The following is a 23,791-nucleotide window of genomic DNA, read 5'->3' as shown; positions in this document are numbered from 1 at the left end:
AGGTATTGGGAATTGACATGACGACACTTGTTTAACTTACAACAGAAGACGGATCAACCTGTCACGGTAGTTTCCCTGTCTGACTTTTTTGTTTCAAGATAACTGACAAGAGTCAGGAAGGTAAACAAAGGAATGGACACGAATACAGCTGCCAACAGGAAAAGCTAAACTAAAAAAGTTTAACATTATTCACATGGAAATAACAAAGAAAATTTGGGAACAAAGGGTTTTTAGTTTTAAGTATGGCGTTAAAAATAACACTGTATTTTTGAAAGCACTTTTATTCAAGTTCTGTATAACACTGCTGTTATCATGTTTGAGTCTGACATCTTTTCCATCCTGTACAACAAAACAACATGCTTTGTAATAGGCCTGTTTTGACAAATTGTTCGAACTGGTAAAACATATAATTCAATACAAAACGGTAACAAAACCTTGCTAACTGTAAGAACTCCTGTGTTAGTGTGTCCTTTTGAAAACCTAAAATAAAACGCTTTTATAAATGATCAAGGTGATGACAAGTGTCCCAGCAAACACCGAACACTGGCCAAATGTACTCACTAGGCCATAATAACATTTTCTATGTAGGTTGCAAAACCAAACCAACAAAGAATGTTTTGGGAATGTTCTGGCCAACTTTTCCACTACTTGTAAACTGGGGTCATTGTGTATAAATGTACTGTATAATTCAATAATCTGTATCTGGGAGAGTTTGACTAAAAGGAATGGAATGGTATAGTCCTTTCTTCGTACCTTATTTCTAAAATAAAAAAACGGTTATATATATGAAAAAGAGAAGCACGAAAGACTTTGATGAGAAATATCTTTTTCTCAGTTGTCTTCAACAGTTCTGCAGCAGTCTATATGAAATTCATTTGAATTTAATGGACCAGTCCATACATTGTACATGTATTTGACTCTTGGTATGGTGATTCCACACCTTTGAGTATTAGATCTGTTCTGTGTAATTGGCAGGGAAAAGACCACTCCTGCCCCGCAATCGACCTTTCCACCATGACGCATCCGAACGGTCCAGTACTTCAATGATGTCACCGCTATTGAAACCCAATTCATCGTCTTCCTCTGCTGTGAAGTCATATATTGCTCTCACCTGTATGGTTGATCTCTGACACACACACATACACACAAAAACAAACAGTGTCAGTACCATAAAAGATACCAATATTCTCCTGAACTTTGTTCTTCTATAGTCTATCTTTTTTTATTTTATTATATTAATACTATATTATATTACATTATATTCTCTTTTCGGCTTATCCCCTTTATTAATCAGGGGTCGCCACAGCGTAAAGACCGCCAAATTTTGCAGCATATGTTTTACACAGCGAATGCCCTTTTAGCCCCAATGCAACACTGGGAAACACCCATACACTCTTGTATTCACACACATACACTACAGCCAATTAAGCTTATTCAATTCCCCTATAGAGCATGTCTTTGGACTGTGGGGGAAACCGGAGCACCCAGAGGAAACCAACGCCAACACGGGGAGAACATGCAAACTCCACACAGAACCAGTGACCTTCTTGCTGTGAGGTGATCGTGCTACCCACTGCGCCACCGTGACGCCCTATATTATATTATATTATATTATATTATATTATATTATATTATATTATATTATATTATATTATATTATATTATATTATATTATGAAAATAAAATTGACTATCAATATACATGTTAGGTTTCACTAAGAAAACAAGAATAAAAATTGACATATTTCTGACAAAGTAAAACATTTTTTGCACAATTATAAATCTTAAATTCATAGAAACAACAAAATTCCCTCATATCTGTATATACAGTATGTGTTTTTGTCTCAGCTTAGTTTCTGGGACAAGAATATATTTCAACACTGACATTATTGCACACATGACCTTTACAAAAAAAAGTTTACACAAGATCTACACGTCATAAATTTTTCAAGATTTCTGGCATCCTACCGGAGCAGGGGCAGTTTCAGAGGTTCGTCGAGGGGCCGGGCTGTTCTTCCCTTGGTGACCCAGAGTGTTAGATTTCTCCTCAACACTTCCTCTCTTACCCTGAGAAAATTGCACAACTTTACTCATTAGAAAGCTATTTTTTTTCTCGTTAAGCAATATGCATAACAATTGTAATTCTATATTTATCTTAATGACACACTTGTGCACACACACACACATATCATTATATATTCATTATTTATTTAAGCTTAAAATGTTTTAATGGACAGTTGGTTTGCTGAATGGATAGAGGCCTCTGTAATTCAGTTTGAATGGAAACATTAATAATTTAACAAGCATTTTCAGTTTTTAAATGCAAGGTCAGATGGGGCAGAATTTCCCTGCTGACACATTACTACCTTTTGGTTGTGAGTTGGATCTGTTGTGCTGCGGTTTTGTGATGAGGTTTGTGGACTGCCATAGCCACCACCTGGGGGAGGCCGAACTTCTGGCTGACTCTTTATCTGAAAGCGAGGACAATTTTAATCAATTAAAAGTGAAGAATATCCACCATAGCATTTCACTTTTTGATTCTCTTACATCAGCTATTCCTTGAAAAGCTAAAGGGAAATCAGCAGATTCATGAGTGCAAAGAAGATGAACAATTTAATTATTAAGCTTGAGTTCACTGAGTTTGTGCATGAAGTTCTGCATGAACAACAATCTAGAATATTAACAGTAAACGTGCTGTGTTTATTGGTTTAAATCGAGAGATTATTTACAGGCGGGGGTGCCCTTGGCTCATCTCCACTTCCATCCCTAAGAAAGATCTCCTTCTGCTTGGATATAGAGGTGGTCTTGTAGAAGTCCACAAGCTTGTTTAGAGAGGTAAACTTCTCTGTCCACAAATAATAGTGGCCCGATTTGTCCTTCATAACTTTGAAATGTTGCACATCATAATCGTGTCTGTGAACAGAGAGGGATAAAAACAGAACATGAAGTTAGATATAAATAAGTGAATGTGAGATGTTTATTTATATATATATTTATTTATATATATATATAAATTTTTTTTTCAACACATTTATTTCAGGGTCTTTTTAGTCATATGATGGCCTAATATAATAATAAATTCACACATACCTACAGGGTGGCTGCAGCAGGAGGTTTCGAAAACCAGGCGATTCTAATGTCATTACTCGATTGAATGGGCGTTATCAGTGGTTATCAGCTGATAGATATGGGCCAGTTGGGGCTTTCTGCACCTACTTGTAGGCTCATAAGGCTGTTATCATCCATATGGCTGTGGGCGCAGAAGGCCCTACTGACCAATATCCATCACTGATAACACCATTTGATCCCATTTGAGTGATAACATTAGAATCGGGTGAGAAAACAGTGTTCACAACATAATGCTTTAAATATAATAAGAATAAATTCAGATTTGATGAGTTTCACATATTTTCGGTCACGTTACAACAAAATTTCCTTGTGCTTTCAAATTGAGCTACCAAAATGAGATTAGAGTTAAATACAGTTAAATAACCATAAAATGAATTTAGTGAGATACATCGCTGCAGGCACCGGACGTTAACATGATGCACGCCAACGTCGTGGAGACATTGGATTTTGTTTGGAAATGAAAATCGAGTTGACGTCAAAATCAAACACCTCAACAATAATCAACCTAAAATCAACCAAATATCAATGTGTAATCATGTTACACCTTGACGTTGTATCTATCAGACGTTGAATTTTGGTCACTTTCCAACATAACCTAAAATCAACCATTGAACATTTAATGTGAGACAGAGTTTTTTAGATCTTTACATTTGATGGATAATTGATAAAGAATTTTGATCTTTACAAAGAACTTTATAAAACATAATATACTTAAAATTGTTTCAAGATATGTTCTGCCTACTTTTGCTTTGTGTTACTTTAAATAACGATAGGATTCAATTCAAGTTCAGTTGTGCAGTGCTTTCCACAAGTATTACAAGGCCTTTATATTACAAAGCAGCAATGTGTTGTGTATATGGCGGACAGTACAGTATGGTTATTTTTCATTGGATGTGTAATCAATTCAGAGTACTTCATTTCAGTTTCAGTCAAGACTTTTCATTTTATTATGGTAATATTTGATTTGAAATGTTTTTGACTCCTATAAAAAAAGTTTCTTATTCCGGCAACCAGCATAGGGTATATGCAGAAACATGCTAATGGGACTTTTAATTTGCCAGTAACCTGGATTAACCGCTTCCAATGAACTGAATGCCATTGCAAAATCGCAAGATCTCCACTGGCTGAATGAAATCCAATATAAAGTGGGTCTCAGATTGTACAAGAAGCACTGCATTAAATTACATTTTCCCCACCATGTGTTTATAATATAAGCATTTTTTTTTCACCCAAGTATAATCAATGGAGTTTCTACGCTCCTCTGCTAATTCTGACAGGTGCGTGCGAGTAAACGGCTTTTTGTCTCGTTTTACATTTGAGCAACTACATGAATGCCAAAGTCTATTTAACTGATTGTATTTAAATTGCATTAAAACATCGATGCTGTAAAAGGACCCATTTAAAATTGAAAGAAAACTCACAATAAAACGTCAAAAGTTTAAAAAGTTTAAAAGTTTATCAGTATGGGAAGGGAACAACATTAGCTCGGCATATACCCTATTTTGAAATTGGTCAAGACTTGGCAAATCTTTTTTTAAAATATTGTTTACTGATATGAAAGATTTACTGTAAAGCATAATAAACAAATGTATATTTTCAATATACAATCAAAATATATTTTCAACAAATGTACATAAAATGTATAAATGCATATATGATCGCAGGCTGAACTTTCAATTTCATATGGTGGTATTAAAACTGGCTTTCATTTATCTTGTTTACATCTTCAGACACAATTAAAAAGTAGCAATTCAGCCAAAGTCTTTATCCGAAGCAGGTTATTCAAGTTTAATTACGAGTCCTGATGTATTGAATTCCAGCAGGTTTGAATAAACAAGTTAACAAAACCTGCACAACCTTCTCTCTGCACTAGAGGGAACCCTCTCTCATTCTCTCTTTCTCTTTCTCTCTCTCCCTCAGTCTTACAGTGTGACCTACTGTATAGCTGATTTATGAGAGGATGGCTAAAACAAATGGACTGTCTGACCGCTGTAATAAGATGGATGTTATTGATGCATTATTGATGGGGTTTTTCCACAGGCTAGATTCAGTCTGTGCGTGTGTGGGCAGAAGCTCTCATTTGTGAAAGTCTTCCAGCCTCGTGGCCTTAGTGGCAAGAAGACTGACATTAATATTTGTGTGGTTACAGCTTTATAGCATTCAGTGGCCTTCACAAGCTAGCTGAAATATTAGTATTAGGCTAACAAGTCACTTTATATAATTTGTTTTATTTTTGTGCAATATTATTCTAATAGGTGCTTGAGGAAAAGATGAAAAGCCTCCATACTTTTGTGCCTCCCCCAGTCATAAACAATATCACAATATCATTTTTAAAGGGATCTTTCACAGTTATTTTCTTCTCTTTTTTTGATCTGTTTATTAAACTTTTACAGATATAACAAAGTCATTTTACAGGAAAATTTAAACAAATATTATTTCCACCCCAACCATCTAAACAAGATGAAATTACAATTATCTAAGAGAGAAAATAAATGAACAAATAAAGAAATGAATAAAAAATTTGAATAAATTAAAAACTAAAAAAATAATTTTAAAAAATGTAATAAATAATAATAAAAAAAGCTGTAAAGAATACATATATACCTTGATAATTCAATACTACAAACAATTATCCTCAGGTATTTGTACAATGTACTTAATTACATTTGCTTTGCAATTGAAAGGCCCTAAGATTTAGATTTGTATTGCCCTAAGATTTAGACAGTTTGAAGAGATACTGACATGCTCAGAAAAGAAAATTCTAAATTGGTCTCATGTTTCAGAAAAAGCCCTTGTATTGCCATTTATTGTAAACCTGATTTTTACTCATTGCATCTTGCAACCAATTGCCAAAACTCTGGGGAAATCTTTGTTTCTAAATAAAAGAATACACCGTCTTGCTAACAGTGTCAAAAATGCAAGGGTGTTTGCAGTACAGCTCGATAACCCTGCTATATTCTGAGAAAGTCCAAAACGTGCAATAAGAGGTGTCCAGTGTGCATCTTTGAAAATTGATAGCCAAAAAGAAGTGATTGACAGACAAAGCCAAATCATATAGTTGAGGTCAAAAATATGAAACCCCCTGAATTATTAACCCCTGTTTATTTTTTTCCCTAATTTCTGTTTAACGAAGAGAATATGTTTTCAGCACATTTCTAAACATAATAGCTTTAATAACTCATTTCTAATAACTGATTTATTTAATCTTTGCCTTGATGACATATTTTACTAGATATTTTCCAAGACACTTCTACAGTATACTGCTTAAAGTGACATTTAAAGGCTTAACTAAATTAATTTAGTTAACTAGGCAGGTTAGGGTAATTAGGCAAGTTATTGTATAACGATGGTTTGTTCTGTAGACCATCGGAAAAATATATAGCTAAAAGGGGCTAATAATTTTGACCATAAAATGGTATTTAAATAATTAAAAACTGCTTTTATTCTAGCCAAAATATAACAAATAAGACTTTCTCCAGAAGAAAAAATATTATCAGACATATTGTGAAAATTTCCTTGCTCTGTTAAACATCATTTGGGAAATATTTAAAAAAGATTTTTTTAAAAATCAAAGGGGGTTTAATAATTCTGATTTCAACCGTTTTTATTAAGTCTGCAGGTTAAAATGAATTTCTTCATCCTCCAGTTGTTCCATATACCTGTTTGAGTTTCTTTCTTCAGTTAAACACAAAAGAAGATATTTTGCAGAATGTTGGAAACTGATAGTAACAACATAGATACAGTGCTCAGCTTAAATACTGTAATAACACCCCATTTTAGCAAATGAATATTTATTCCATTTCTCAGTGAATAGGAAATATATTTTGACGCATTTGAACAAAACAGATTTATTAAACAGATATATTTATTAAAATAATATTTTAGTTACCGAATATCTTTAGAAATGGAAAGATAATACATTTAAATTCATGCAAAATATTGCAAAAAAATTACAAACTACAAAATTTCGACTACATTTTTAGTTTCTCTTGATTTTTGCTCTTTTTGTTAATTTTGTAAATTTGGGGTACCAGTTTAGACCGTTATTGTAAATTATTTTATCTAATATATACGCACACATATAATATTATAAAGCATTTTATAGAAAATATTAATTTAAATGATGGATTTGTGAGGGGTTTCCTAGTACTGAGTTGTGGCTGAAAGGTCATCCGCTGTGAAATACATATGCTGGACTAGTTGGCTGTTCATTCCTCTGTGGCGACCACTGATAAATAAGGGACTAAGCCAAAGGAAAATGAATGAATGAATGGTTTGTGAGGGATGTACTTATATACTGTATGCTGAGAACTGTATATATATTTTATTCAATGGCTACTGCATTCCATCATCCTTTGTGTTCAATAGAAAACAGAAACTCATAAAGATTTGAAAACTCAAGGGTGAATAAATGTGAATTTTCTTCTTCATCTCTTGAAATTCACACTAAAGTATAAAGTAATTTTGTGACTTTAATAATAATTTTGAGTTACCTGACAGAGATGGAGAAATCTCCAGGTGAACTCTGGCTGCCTCGAATCAGGAAAGCGCCCACCTCTCGAGACATGAGCGTCTCCTCAGCTGATCCGCGACTGGCGCTCTCTTTAAACCAGCTGCAAAAGAATACATTACATTGTTCATTATGATCTATTTACAGATCCCACTATATTAAGTACTGCACGTTCAGTGATTATTTGCATGTGGTGTGCAAAGATTAGTATAATAGTATTGTAGCTTACCTCGGTATCTGCCTGTCAACATAGTTTTTCGGCACATAACCCTCATGGCCATGTAACTCTGCTTTGAACCAATCGTCCTGAGACCCCAGAATCTGTCAAAAAAACAGAAAAACATGCTTTTTAAAAATGACAATTAATATATAAATAAAATCAGAATTATGTCATTATAAGTCAGAATTGTTTAAAAAGATTTTATAAAGTACATTAACAAAATACATATATCACAACAAAACAAAGACAATAAAAGTTGAAATTTTAATATGAAATATTTAAAGTATGAGAAGTCAGAATCAATTGTCATGTTTAGGTCATAAAGGCCACAGACATTTTTATGACCTGACTTGTTTCACCATTTGTGACTTTTGTCATAGTTCATGTAGTAATTGCACAAGTGTGACCAGCCATCAAGTCAAAATACCTAATTATAACATAAAGAACATGATTGTTATCTAATAATTTTAATTATAACTATGACGCATGACTTTGTACCCAATAACATGCATTATTATGATTTTTCATGCTATAAGCAATCCTTTACATGTCGAAGATAAGCTTCCTTACAAATGTGGTTTTACTAAATAGATTTATAGATTTATTATTTAAAGGTGCAGTAGGTGATCTGCCAAAATGCTAACCGTTAGCATAATTTCTTTGAAAACACAGTCCCTCCCCTGCCGTCCAATGCCATGCCGCCTGAAATGACGTGCTTTTTAATCATGTCATTGGCCAAACTTTATACCGAGTATTTTTATAATACTACAATAACGAACAAAAATATCTAGCACGTTTTCAGTTCGGCAGCAAGCAAAACTTGTCATGATGTGTAATATTTCATGCATGTAAGGATCACTGGTCTCACTTTCTCACACGCTTTGTCCTAAAGCGACTCTGCTTAGTGGTTGGCTAATGGCGTGCAGGAATTACACTTATTACTAACCCATAATAGCATGCTATTTCAGACTGAATATTCAAAGTAGCTCGTTGTCACGGTTGCAGGTTTGTGCGCTCTTCCGGAGTGTCTGTTTGATCATGTGGGTTTGTTTTGTTTTTGTTCTCCATGTGTATTTGTTCTGATCACGTGTTATGACGGCACTCAGCTAGCTTGATTAGTCCGCCAGCTGAGGCTCATATTCGTGCCTATATATAGGCGACGTTTTCTGTGTGTCATTGTCAGTTCATTACATGTGCTTATGTGTGCTATCTGTCTGTGCTCAGGACCGTGAGGAGTTTCTACAGGACCCTGTTTTCCTGCCTGATACCTGCCCTGTTTCTCCTAGCCCTAACACCGCACTCATTCCTTGCATTTGTTTTGACTGTGTCAAATAAATACTTTTTGTTCACTCGCACTTGGATCCATCAGAACATTTATTTGAGTGTGACAGCTCGGTAAACGATATAGCGAGCACGTCACAGGTTGTCATTGTTTAAATGTAAACCAATATGAAAATAAAAGCAACTTCCCTCAGTAAAGCAGGCTAGGTGGAATAGTGGTATTTACTTATGTTCTGTTGTTAAACTAAATAAACATCTACATTATCGATGCTGTGAAAGGCCCTTATGAAACTGAAAATAGTCACATCAATCTTTCGCCGGAAGATTTCAGTGGCTGAACAACACTTCTGTGCATATAACCCATTCATAAAACAACTAAATCTACATAAGCTTTGCATGACTAAAATAGTTTTAAACACAACATTACCTGTCTAAAAGACATACTTCAGTCAGGGTGTCGTCCTTCTTCCAGTGTGCAAAAGTAACTTCAATATTGATTCAGGATTTTCAAAAGTTTTGATTCAGCATTTGTTTTTACTGCTGTCACTCTCTGTCTTGTGTGCACATGAACGTGGTATGCGTGCACGTGCAAACGGCGGATCTGCATGAATGGCTGCGCAGATGTACAAATCTACATTTGTTGACAGACAGTTTGGGCTACTTATCAGAATTAAAAATTTAAAATTGGATAAACATTTTTAGTCTTATGCCCTACCCAGAATATTAAAAAAAAACATTCCTTTAGATCATTTACTTTAATCACTACTATTGAATTGTGAAGAGACTTTCAACCAGCATAAAAAAATGAAATAAAAAAAATAAATTTTGTTTAAAGTGTAATTTACAAATTTTGACTGTTCAATAGCTATGCCCATAATGCATTGCCACTGGTTTAGAAAAACTGAGCACCACTCAAAAATGGTTTCAACTTTTGTCCCACAGGCATACCCACATTTACTAGACAGATCACATGACATCTGTCTGGTCACCTCCAACTTTATACCTGTACATATGTGTTTAAAAAGTGTCTAAAATATTTATAAAGTGATCCAGAGTGCCTTGTCCTTTTTTATTTCTTGAGCATCCCAAGATAAATATTTAAGCAAGTCATTTTTACTATGTACAAAATAACAGTCTTATAACCTCAAATAGCAAATGTTTTCGCATTAAATTTTTTTCAAGTGGTGCTCAATGCAATGGCTGCCTCAAACAGTAAAGCCCTGATTTGACGACCTCACAACTAAAGTAAAAGCTTTTTGGTTTGTGCATTTAGGTCATCAGTAACTGACCTTCAGAGTGTCTCCTTTCCTGAAGCTGAGCTCGTCTTCTGCCGTGCCACTGAAGTCATACTTTCCTCTAGCCTCCATTGTGAAAAACTGAGAGGCAGAGCAGAGGACAGGGTCTGCAAATAAGAGATTGAGAGAGGCTGCATGTTAGACAAACCATGATGTCAATAGTAGCAGAAAATGAACAGAAATGTGTTAACCTCAGGCTTGTGAGAGGGAGGAGAGGTCAAACAACTGCTGATGTTCTTGCTGAGCAAATGTGTGCAGCTGTGGTTAGCAGTCTAGTCACAATTGTACGCAATGCAAATGTGCACAAAGCTGAGCATGTTGGCTATAAAAAAGGATCCTCTGTCTTTATTCTGTTTTAAGATTTGGTTAAGTACTGAAGTTTTTAAAGGGGTCAAGGTTAAATTAAGCATAAAATCAGTGGTAGAAAGAATAGAGAAAAATCAAACTCAAATAAAGGCGCCAAATAATGTAGTGCAAGTAAAAGTATCATATATACACTACTGTTACAATTACTACTCAAAATATGAATAAAAATTTGCCCTTCTAATACTCAAGAGTAGTGAGTGTTGTGAAAATGATTGCACCCATACACAAATGTAGCTTACATCAATGCTGCTTTCTTTTAAGGATGTTAAGTTACATTATTTGTCAATCATGGTGGACTATAGATTTAAAATGTGGAATTCATTTAATGTGAAAACACATTACATTAATATCTGCACCTTTAATAACCAGTAAACAGACTGATGCATTTACATGCGGAGCAAAATATGTGTGACCTATTATATGAGGCAAAAATCTAGCTGCGACCAAATGTTAACGCTTATGTTATGCACTTTGAACTCTGATTAACAGTCTACGAGTGTCCTGCAGTTGCTGCTTCAAAACAAGCTTGTGCAACATTTATAGAGCACATACAATTTGTGCATGTATTTGAAAACGTAACATTCTGTAGTGCATTGAGTTATTGTTTAAGACCTTTTGTTGATTATTGTCATCATACAGTAGGCTCATCTGTGACATGCATACTAAACACTCTCTCTGCCATTGCATGTAATGATTTTGCATCTTCTCGGACACTTAATGCTTCTGAGGTCTACATGTGTGCTGCATTTAGAAAGCATCTGTCTTGAGGTCAGTGTTTCTGTTATGTGGTTTTTCTATGCATATCATAGAAAGACTAATTATATTATTTAGCTAGATCTTGTCTATGAGACAAAATAAACTAATTAAATAATGTCTGCAGGTATAAATACAAAAAGAGCAGTAAAAGCACTGATACGGCATTACAAATGTACTCAAGGGAAAGTAAATGTACACATTTTTTTAAAGGGGTGGTCCACTTTGATATCATATTTTAAACTTTAGTTGATGTGTAATGCAGCTGAGTGAACATAAACAACATCTCTGAATGTAATCCGCTCAAAGTTCAATGGAAATGAGACAATGGACATGGCCACTGAAGTGCTGTAATGTTATGGCAGAGAAAGCTTAACTGCCGTTCAAATGCTGCCATTTCCACAGAGCTTGTTCTGTTTATGCATTTGGGCCTCCAAAGGATATGACACAAAGACAGAAGTGCTTACATTTTAATTTTATCTATGTTCCATTCATTCATTTTGTTTTCGGTTTAGTCCCTCTATTAATCAGGGGTCACCACAGTGGAATTAACCGCCAACTTATTCAGCATGTTTTATGCAGTGGATGCCCTTCCAGCTGCAACTCACCACTGGAAAGCATATTTATACACTCATTCACACACATACACTATGGACAATTTTAGCTTACCTAATTCACCTGTACCGCATGTCTTTGGACTTGTGGGGGAAACCAGAGCACCTGGAGGAAACCCACACAAATGCAGGGAGAACATGCAAACTCCACACAGAAATGCCAACTGACCCAGCTGAGGCTCGAACCAGCGACCTTCTTGTTGTGAGGCAAAAGCGCTACCCACTGCGGCATTACGTCATCTAATTATGTTCCAGGGAATTATACATAATATATAGCTCTAGCATTTGACAAAGTTCAGCTTTCAGAATCTCTCCCAGTTCAGTGCTGGGTTCAGCTAACAACTATCAAACAAGGATCAGCTCCAACCATAATAGATAAAGCTGTGGATTGTAAGCCACAACCTGTAAGTATTTGTATTTTTTTTTAATTTATATATTTTATGCATAGTTTCTAGCATTAACAGTATGTTGTAGCAAGAACGTAAACAAGGATGTAAACAATGGGAATGCTGTTTGGCACTGTTAACAATTTAGCTACAAATTAATATTTATCAGTCAAACCGCTGTAAACACTCACAGTCTTCAGCAGAGCTGGAGTGTGTCTATATGCAGCCTCTTTCCCTGTGTTCTACATCTGAAGTAACTAACTCGCAAAAGATATGCGAATGTTACTTACACATGCTTATAACCCGAATATATATGAAAGACACTAGTCAGATTTTATTTTAAAGAGCAGGCGTGAGGTTTAGCTGTGTCCTTTTTAGTTTCTTTCTAAATCAGGCTCGCACTGACACAGTTATATTGACCGAAAGTGTATTTACCCAACGGCAAAGCGCTTGATAGTAGAGGCATGGCGTTTCCTAGTGTAATAGAGCTGATCTGTGAATGACAGCACATTATGTTTGCTGACCAATCAGAGCCTTTTGAGGGAGAGCTTTCGGAGGAACTAGGAAATATGGCGTTTATATATAATTTTTATGTTAGCTGAGTAGCTGTGTATAATTAAAGTAAGATATATGAAAAATGAACATGATTTTTTTTACAAATGAAGCATGAGCACACATTGCTTTGCTTCTTATAAACACAACCAAGCCTTAGAAATACACTCTGGACCACCTCTACTCAGAAAATCATAAAATTAATTTGAGTATTGTAATTTTTTACTTTACACCACAGAATAACATATACAGTCAAGCCCGAAATGATTCATACCCCTGGCAAATTCTGATTTAAAGTCATGTTTATTTAACCTTTTTTATTTAAAAATTTAACCTTGTTTATTTAAGTATTTTTTAAATTATTATTGATGACCCAGACGCCTATTAAAAGATCATAAGATGATTTACAAGAGGCATCATTGTATTTAGGTTTACATTATATTTACATATTTATTATTTACATTTTAACAGAAACTTTATCAGAATTTGCACGGGTATGAATAATTTCGGGATTGACTGTATATTGTTTTAACTCATAATGATAGATCAAGAGGTCAAGCCTTACTATAAAACACTGCTTGTGATCGGAGGATGTCAAGACACTTGTGTAACTGGTTTCAAGAGGCCATCACAGCAACACCTGGAGAACATATGGATTACGTATTATTATTCATAAAAATATTATCAGAAATCCTAATACATGTGGTATCTAATAGATGTGATTTAAAAAAATGTAAGCTATTATATTTTACTGACGTTGTAATCAAATTACTTGATAAACAAAGTGATAACCCTCTTAAAAAGACCATGGTAAACAAAACTTCCCTTCATATTTACAATGGGTGCATAGGAAATTTAATTAAATAACAGAATGTTTTTAACAAAGTTGTTTGATCCTCTTTTTAACCAGATTGGTTGAGCAGTTTCAAATGTCCTCTCTGTTCTGTTCTGAATTGGGCTTTTCAGAGTGAAGAGAAGAGGAAAGGAAAGGATGCTGGTAATGAGGATCATTTCCATCAGGATCAGGAGGAAGGAGAGCGGCAGCAACAGAAGAGGAGGAAACGCAGATTCAATTATATTTAATTACTACAGTATGATGCGTGTTCTTGCCCAAGATGGTGACGATGCTAGAAGACAAGCACGTGAGTGAGAAAGAAAAGTGGTTTTGGGTACTGGAAAAGAGGAACTTTGCAGTATACACTTGAACTATTTGTTAACGGTTTGCAATATAATGATCTAGGCTAAAGGGTTTAGGCGAGCTTAGGCTATATTTAAAGTCATCAGTCATCTTTTAAAGCTTTTGCTGTATGATCCTTGCACTCTTTAAAGTCCATGGTCATTCATTTATGTATGAAGAACAGTGGCGTTTAAATGCTTTTGAATTGTTAACACATGAGAAGTATATGATTGTTAAATGTATTACTAACATTTTTGTTTACTATTAGTAGTCTTATTTTATAACAGTAAAATTACAAAGCTACCATTTATTTTTTGTTTATTCGTTTATTTATTTCACATCAAAACCATAGACTTTCTATTCTAGTGATGAACTTCAAATGCTTCCAATCTATGGAGTGTGGAGAACAGATTGATGTATAATTTTGTATGACGGTTGGTACATTTTCAAAAGTGACAAAAATGTCAGGAGCAGCCAAACATAACCACTCTGAAACACTGAAAATGCTTATCATGAGCAATGATGGGGATAATGCATTACAATTAAAAATATTAATCAATAATGTTAGTGTTACTTTATTAAAAATTTAATGCGAGTTACTTTTTAGTTTAATTCATTAGATTTTACAAAATTAATTGCTGAGTAAAGATTAACGTGGTCATGATGAATCATGCATCCAATCAGAGAATGTGTTTCCCTGCAGGAGCAGACAGAAACGAGGATGTCTTTGGCTGACATTTCGGTCATGGAAGTACTCTCATTATTTTAAACACATTGAAGTAAAGAAAAAGGGGATTTTCTCAATGGAGAGTGATTTTCCTTGACTAGCATTATGTAAAGTACAAAAGTAGCAAACACATTACTTTAAACTTGTATTAATCGATACCAGGAAGTTCTCAGAAGATAACATTAACCTAAATTCAATATTTTGGTGAGCGACACGGTGGCTCAGTGGTTAGCACTGTCACCCCACAGCAAGAAGGTCGCTGGTTCAAGTCCCGGCTGGGTCAGTTGGCATTTCTGTGTGGAGTTTGCATGTTCTCCCCCTGTTGGTGTGGGTTTTCTTAGAGTGCTCCGGTTTCCCCCACAGTCAAAAGTCATGTGTAATAGATGAATTTAATAAACTAAATTGGCAATAGGGTATGAGTGTGAATGAGTGTGTATGGTGTTTCCCAGTACTGGGTTGCAGCTGGAAGGGCATCAGCTGTGTAAAACATACAGTATGTTGGATAAGTTAGTGATTCATTCCACTGTGGCGAACCCTGATAAATAAGCCGAAAAGAAAATGAATGAATTAATAAATATTTAAGTGTGGGTTTTTAAGGTAAATAAAGTGTACAAAATAAAGAAAGAGATCAAGCCTTAGGTAAGGTAAGAAAAAATAACACAAAACTAACTCAAAAGTAACTAAAAACATTACTTACCATAAAAAGTAATTAGATAATGCAACTTGTTACTTTTTATGCTAATGCATTGCTGTCAAAAGTAACTTTTCCCAACAGTGATCATAAGCTGTTTACATAAAGCCATTTGAAAGCTGTGCATTAGATCACATAAGTAATATAATCATAGGTTAACACAGTCTCTGTGTTAAAAGACTAAAATTAAAAAAAGAAGAAAATATGTTACCAGCCATCTGGGAAATAATGTAATGTGCTATTTAAATAATTCTAGTTTACACTCTCAGAAATAAAGGTACACGAGCTGTCACTGGGGTTGTACCTTTTCTTTAAGGGTCCATATTGGTACCCCAAATGGATATATTAATACCTAATAGGTACTAATATGTACCCATGAGGTAATAATATGGATCTTTGAGGTACAAATTTGTACCTTTTGAAAAGGTACCACCCCAGTGACAGCTCGTGTACCTTTATTTCTGAGTGTAGTCCATCATAAAACAGATCACAAAACACAATATTTTGACTTGTGAGCCTTTGTGAACAACAGATTATTTCATTCATGTTTTTTAGAGGATGCCAAAGCAGAATGAACGCCAACTATTCCAGCGGATGCCCTTCCAGCCGCAACCCAGTATTGGGAAACACCCATACACTCTCACAATCACACACTCATACACTACAGACAATTTAGCTTACAATATTCACTTATAGCACATGTCTTTGGACTGTGAGGAGAAACTGGAGCACCCAGAGGAAACCCACACGAACATAAGGAGAACATGCAAACTCTACACAGAAATGCCAACGGACACAGCTGGGACTCGAACCAGCAAACTTGTTATTTAATGTGTATTTATATAGCGCATTTATTGTGTATGGCCATACAACCAAAGCGATTGACAATTATTAGGGTGCTCTCCAAAACGCCACCAGTGTGCAGCATCTTGGAAGATGAGACGGCAGCCAGAGGACAATGGTGCCAGTGCGCTCACCACACACCAGCTATAGGGGGAGTGGAGAGATAGTGATAAAGCCAATTCGGTGGATGGGGATGATTGGAAGGCTATGATGGGGGGCCGATGGAGGGAATTTGGCCAGGACACCAGGGTTACACCCCTACTCTTTACGAGAAGTGCCATGGGATTTTTAATGCCCGGAAAGAGTGAGGACCTTTTGAACACAGGTTGAGCGCCCTCTGCTGGCCTCACTTACACACTTTCCAACAGCAACCTAGCTTTTCCATGTGGTCTCCCATCCAGGTACTGGCCAGGCTCAGCCCTGCTTTGCTTCAATGAGTAACTGGTGTAATGGAAATTCATTTTTAGATGAGCTTTATATGTTAGAAACTTGTCTAAGACTCATTATTACATGTGTGTGTATCTGTGTTCTCCATATGTTCATCATAAAACCTATGTGTACATTTTTATAGATAACTATATTTCTTTAGGTGAAAGCTTTTTCATTATCCTAAGAAGGATGTGTGGTTGTTATGAGCATATCGCACGAACAGCAGAAGACGCCTGACGTAATTGTAGATGAGGCCTTATTGGGAGTTGACCTCGTAAGCAGTACAAACCAGATAAAAGGGTGAACACACTTGGCTTTAGTATCTCACTCTGCAGAAACTGTTGCTGCTGTATGACTGTGATCTTCTTTATAAAGAATAAAACTTGTAAAAGACATCCCGGGTAAGACTTTGTTTCTTGACCACTGAGAGAGCCTCCTTAGAGAAAATAGCCACTACACTGGTCTTGGGCTGAAGGGTGATATGCCTGTGAGGCGACAGTGCTAATCACTTAGCCATAATGCCGCCCAATGGTTGACTTTTCATTCTTATCATACTCTTTTGTCATAATTCGATTTTTTTAGTCATTTTTTCAGTTCAACGTCTTAGTTCTCAACCAAGATTTCAGCTGCCACCTGCGGGCCTTAGGGAACTTCCAAGGGGACTGCAGGTCCAGCATGAATTAAAGGCTGGGCAATTTCTCTAGTGTTATCGATTAATTAGATTTTCGTGTTAAATTTCGATTTTGGTATTTCAATGCTATTTAAATAATGCTCTAGTTACATATTTAAGCAAAAACTAGTATTTTGTTGAAACAAAAACACTTTGAGAACAAGCCACTTTACCATAATTACAGCATACAGTAAATACTGGTAATATTTCAGGCTGTATAGGGGAACAAGGATATTTGGACAACTTTTGTGCCTCAAGTCAAAAAAAAAAGTTTCATTTTCACTTCTCCATTATTAAGAAACACCCATTTCACAACTCAGTGACTGAAAAATGAATGTGGACAGGAACATGTTGATGCATAAATCTATGCATCTTATTATACATGCAGCTGTTTTATAATAAAAAATCATTATGGACAAACAAACTGCTCAATATATTTCTTAAGAACCGTTAAAAAAAAAGACAAATATGATCCTGGACAACAAAACCAGTCATATTTTCTTTAATTGAGATTTATATATCATCTGCTTAAGGTAGATTTCCATCGATGCATAATTTAAGATAAAGTTATATCTGGCTGAGAGACACTGGTGAGTGTTAAAATAAAATCTACATCATGAGAATATTGCCTTTAAAGTAGTGCAAAATAAGTTCCCAGCAGTGTATAGGACCAAGCAAAATGTAAGTTTTGATATATTTACAGTAGGAAATAAATAAGATAAAATAATATTTTTTACTTGATGTTCTGGTGTTTTTTTGCAATAAAAGCAAATTTTTTGACTCATACAATGCTATTCCTACGATAACTGTATAGCTTAACTATTGTGCACTGTTCAAATTTGCTACCTTTTGATGTTAGTAATGAAAACATTCACTAATTTTAACTGCTGTAAAAATGCATTTTTTTTTCAAACTTTGCTTTTGCATAAATCTGTTAATCAACCTCAGTCCTGATCAAAACTACTAAATTGTTTAGAAAATTACAGATTTTTAACTTTTTTTATTGCCAAGTTCACAAGTGATGTCAATGACTTGGTAACTGACGTATTTTCAATATGAAATTAATTGTGTAATGGATTTTTTTTTTTTTACTTTTATCACAGTCTCGGACATGTGAACGATTAGTGACAATATTGGCTTTGATGCATTGTTAGATTTTCATTTTTTCTCCCTAATTTAATGTTGGTTTTGCCCCATTGACCTATTATAACAACATTTGATGGTGCAGAAATATACAGTCTTTGTTTTTGCTTACTCCATGTAGTTCTGAGAACTGAGATGCATATTTTCATTTTCTTATACACATCAAGTGCGCTAGGGTCACTCTCAGACACTCACAGACACACATACACACACTTTAATTTGCTGTTATACTCATACCTGCCAACACTCCCATTTTCCCAGGAGTCTCCCGTATTTCAGACTCATCTCTGAAACTAAGGTTTTTTTTTTTTTGTTTTTTTTTTGCACAGGCTCATCTAAAAGGTTATTGGTGCTAAGTGATGATCAACAGTAAAAATTAAAAATTAGACCTCTTCCCAACAGGGAAAACCACCAAAAATCAAACATACATAATTATATGGTGTCATGGTTTTGTAATAAAAAAATGTGGTCATAATGGAATGTTTGCTAAAAGATAAAAGTCCATTCCATAATTACTTTTCTTATTGAAAACACGTCATTTTTTTTTTTTCACCAAATCAGTGACGTCATTTATGAATTTGGCAATTAAAGAGTTAAAATCCTGTTATGTTTTGATCAGGACTGAGGTTGATAAACAGATTTGTGCAAAAAACTTTATCTGATGCATTTTTACAGCAGTTTAATTCAGATAATGTTTTCACCTCTAACATAACAAAAGGGTAGTAAATTTGCCTAGTGTATTGTTGAGTTTTTTTCTTTTTTTTTTAAATCAAAGCATTTTCTCAAAATATGTGTCAAAATAAGATTTGTCACCAAAAATCATTCTTCTAGCTGAAACACAGACAACGTAATAGTCAAATCAAGACTCAAAATCACACCAGAGTGGATAAAAACATCCCAAACAGTAAATAAAGGTTAATACTTTTTAAGACTTAAGATTTTTAACACTTCACAGTGTTTTAGGCCTACAACTGTTTAGGAATAAAGTACTTGATGTTTAAATCAATTACATGTACATCATGTCTCCTGGATTGATAATAAATTCTCCAATCATGAGCAGAAAAAAAAAATGTCAATGTCTTAATTCTATCAGTCAATCTCAATTGCTATTTGTGGCATTTTACTGTACATGCTATTTTAGGCCATCCACACACTGGTATGCAGTGTCCTACTCTACTGACTTAGCTTTCGATGTCATCTATTTCAATTTGTCACCTCTAGATTACACTGAGCTGCATCTGAGACACAGATCTGAAGTCATCCTTTCCTCCCTCTCCCCCCTCTGGCCTTATGAAAAAAGAAAATGCTTCTCAGATGAGCAGCGATTTGATCTGTCAGTCATGCTAATGTGCTCTGTCACTTCCAAAGTGCTCAGTTATCTCTCCCTAAATTGAGCTCCCCCTGCTGTACCCCACACTGAGACAACGAGAACACAAAGACACATGTTCAAAAAGCAACACATTCCCATTAAATTGAGTGCTAAGTGTGAAATCCATTATAATTAGCAACCCAATTTATTCCCTGACTGCAAACACTACAGAAACGCTATCTGTTCACTGTTCGGTGACACAATTAGCCAAGTTTATGCAGAGGAAAGCTGTCTTGTTTTGGTTTTGTGGATTAATCTGACCTAATTTGAATATGAAAGAAAAATGAGAGCGATTGCATTTAGTGAATGCACCAGAATGTCTTCTTTGCAGAAATAATTTTAATAAAGATTATCAAAAGCCCATGGCAAAAATGTCCATTCAAAACCTACTTTAAATATAATAAAAAACATTACAAGGTATAATAAATACAATGCTTGAGACTTACTTGATCACAGCAAACAATTTTGTGCTTAATAGACATCTAACAGGCATCTAAACATAGGCAGCTTGGCTAAAACAAGATAAAACTTCGGCTGTCAGTGAAAATCTAATAGACATCTAAGAATATCCCAAAACTAGACTAGTCGTCAAATAGACAGATTAGACAGACTTCGTATGGGCAGTCATTCATTTCAGTTTATTTGATGACTAGTCTTGTTTTGGCTTATTCTTAGACATCTATTAGATTTTCACTGACAGCCTAAATTTAGCCTTGTTTTAGCCAAGATGACTGTCAAATGTTCTCGCTTTATTGATTATCAGTATGCTCTTGTCTCGGATCAAATCAAATCATATTGGAGAGCTTGAACATACACACACAAAAAAAAAAGAAAAAAAAAGACTTTTGCTGCTTGTTCAAACTAAACTGTTTTTAAAACTAAAAATCTGCTATTTTACTTTTTTTTTTCCAGCAGCTGGGGTGCTGGAATTTTTTTTTTTTTAAATAACGGCCATTAAATTACTGACATTTACTGTGAAATAAAAAACAGTAAATTACAGAAATTTACCAGAAATTTAAACTTAAGGAAATTTCTGTAATTTAACGTTCATTATTTTATGGTAAATGTCTGTAATTTACCGTCTGTTTAATTTTTTTAAGGCTAATTTAACGGCACCCCAGCTGCCAGAAAAAACAGTGTACCTGAGTTTTTTACAGTGTACCTGAGTTGAAACAGCACAATACTTAAGTTTTTGGGGACAACTTAACTGTGTTATGTTCAGTCGACTTATGATTGTTAAAATGATCAAGTAAACTTAATCGATTTGTATTGGGTCAATATGAAGAAATTGTGTGAAACCCAGAATTTTTTTAAAGTGTAGGGGTATTTAGTTCAAGCTTCTGTAGTTAAAATAAATACTACAACATTTTGTAGTTAAATGTCAATAAAAATATATTTTAAAAAATCATAGTATTTAGTCTCTACTACACTTTATCTGTACTCTGCACTGTAAAAATATCTGTTAATTAACAGTTTCCGAATTTTCTGTTTATTTACGGTTGTGAATTGATGTTGAAAATTCTACTCTTCAGTTTAACAAAGTAACTTTTGTTGACATTTAAATAGTTTTAGACAAGAAGTAATATAAGTAATAAGAAGTTTAAGAAGTAATATATAGAGAACTAAGTTTGTGAAATAACAGAACCTGGGAGTTTATTACCAGGTTTTTGCAGCATAATATACAACACCAACCCAAAAGACCAAGGTTCCATAGTGCAATTCAAAAGCCTAAATAAGTGGGGTAAAAACATGAATCATAAAATACGGAAAAACTGTCAATTTACAGATATTTTTTTACAGTGTGTACTTTCTATAATCTATACTTTTACTGTACAAATATGCGTTCTTTATTATATGCCAGACTCTGTCAAACCCATGTATAATATCATGGCTGAAATAATATGAAAATATTAATTATTAAAAATGCTAATGTAATGACTGCATTTGTTATCATTTTTAAGAAGTATATGTCCTTGAAATGCAGGCCTCTGGGTTCATGCAAACATTAGCAAATCGATTCAGTCATTACTAGGAAGACAGAAAAACAAAAAAGCCATTTTACACAGAAAGCTGATTTGACTGCTGTGACAGAGGGAAGCTGTTTCTTGAATAAACACTGAGCTTTAGTCCAATTCCCTCGATAGATAGTCTCTTTGTGTTACTGCATGTGCAGAGGCTCAGTGCTTTTGCAAATGTAAGCTTTGGGAAGGATTGCGCTGACTTACTACCGAACGTAAAAGCAAAGCACATTTAAATGTTGCAATTTGTATTTTGAGAATTAATACTGATATTGCGATGACATTACGATTACAACTTTGCATTTTTAGAAATGGGGAAACTGGTGTGGGAAAGAGCTTCTGTCGTAGGCTTAACATTCAATATCAGACCTTCCTTCACTGTAAAAAAAATGCTGGGTTCCACCACAAAATCTCTTCTTGTCAAGTTAACTCAATGGCTTTTACAACTTAAGGTTGATTGAACATAAAACAATTAAGGTGTCCCAAAAAAAAAAAAAAAACATAAAGAATTGGTCTGAGTTTGAAGAAGCAGCAAAAATATTCTATGTGTGTTTGTTTTAGATATAGTAGCCAATATCTATGTACCAATCAGTATCTATCTATCTAGATAGATAGATAGATAGATAGATAGATAGATAGATAGATAGATAGATAGATAGATAGATAGATAGATAGATAGATAGATAGATAGATAGATAGATAGATAGATAGATAGATAGGATTCATCCACTTCTTTAATAACATGTTAAAATAACATGGTTAAGTTTTATTACTTTGAATCAAATTAACCTTGTAATTTTAACTTAAATGACCTTAAATTGGTTTAAAAAAGCTTCTTTAAGCATATTAAGCTGACACATAATAAATATATTCTAATAAATTATTATTAATATTAAAACATGTTTTCATAAACGATCATATAAGATTTGTTGTGTGTACACTGTTCAATATTCCTAGAGTAGGCCTAATAGCAAATTTATAAAAACTTGGAACTATAGAAAAAATTAAGAAAAATAAATCTATTTAATAATTTGTACAAAATATAAGCAGGTTTTACTATCCATTAATTAACATAACACTAATGTGTAGGCTGATGTTTATTTGATACATAAAGTATACCTATGCAAATTCACACATTAAATCAGGAGTTTTGATATCAGCTGTAAACATGAATTGATAAAGGTTGTAGAGCTAAGGCGCACGATGATTGAACAAGCCCCCGAGTGTTACAGCGCGCACACGCTATGTGAACCAACTGTGAAACAACTTCACACATCTATTTCTGGTCTCAGCAGTTTTCAGTCTTTTGAACAAACTATGTGGAAAAAAAAATCTAATTACTTTACCTGTTACCGCTGTGTCGCTGTTTAGCAACAAAGATAAGAAACCTCCAGCAGATAAACTGCCACCTCCTTGGTGTCTCACCCTCAATTCTTCTACCGCTACCTGCATGCGCGTGCCCGTGTATAGCTGCTTTGGCACACCAACAGCCCACAAGAGGAGGGAAAATGAGCATAACTTTGACTCCGCCCTGAAGAAGGCTGGAAGTCTGCAGATCATACTTGTGTTAGTATTTGAAATATTCACTGTTAAGTGGGGTTTTTAAGTTATTATTATTA

The 23,791-nt window shown here is 34.6% G+C and overlaps 1 protein-coding gene across 1 annotated transcript; it reads right to left on the bottom strand.

The window, feature by feature from the left end:
* Positions 1–265: 265 nt before the first annotated feature.
* grap2a (GRB2 related adaptor protein 2a) lies at positions 266–23,641 on the bottom strand. Its single transcript, NM_001017756.2, is given in 9 exon segments — positions 266–1,126; positions 1,968–2,066; positions 2,366–2,470; positions 2,729–2,912; positions 7,622–7,741; positions 7,868–7,959; positions 10,429–10,541; positions 13,671–13,745; positions 23,519–23,641. Coding segments are annotated over 7 exon segments (855 nt in total). The 5' UTR covers positions 10,507–10,541; positions 13,671–13,745; positions 23,519–23,641; the 3' UTR covers positions 266–949.
* Between the last annotated feature and the right edge of the window lie 150 nt (positions 23,642–23,791).

The sequence above is a fragment of the Danio rerio genome, chromosome 3 (genome assembly GCF_052040795.2).
Source record: "Danio rerio strain M-AB ecotype USA chromosome 3, GRCz13ab, whole genome shotgun sequence".
Classification (NCBI taxonomy): Eukaryota; Metazoa; Chordata; class Actinopteri; order Cypriniformes; family Danionidae; genus Danio; species Danio rerio.
This window is presented reverse-complemented; position numbering and strand designations above follow the sequence as displayed.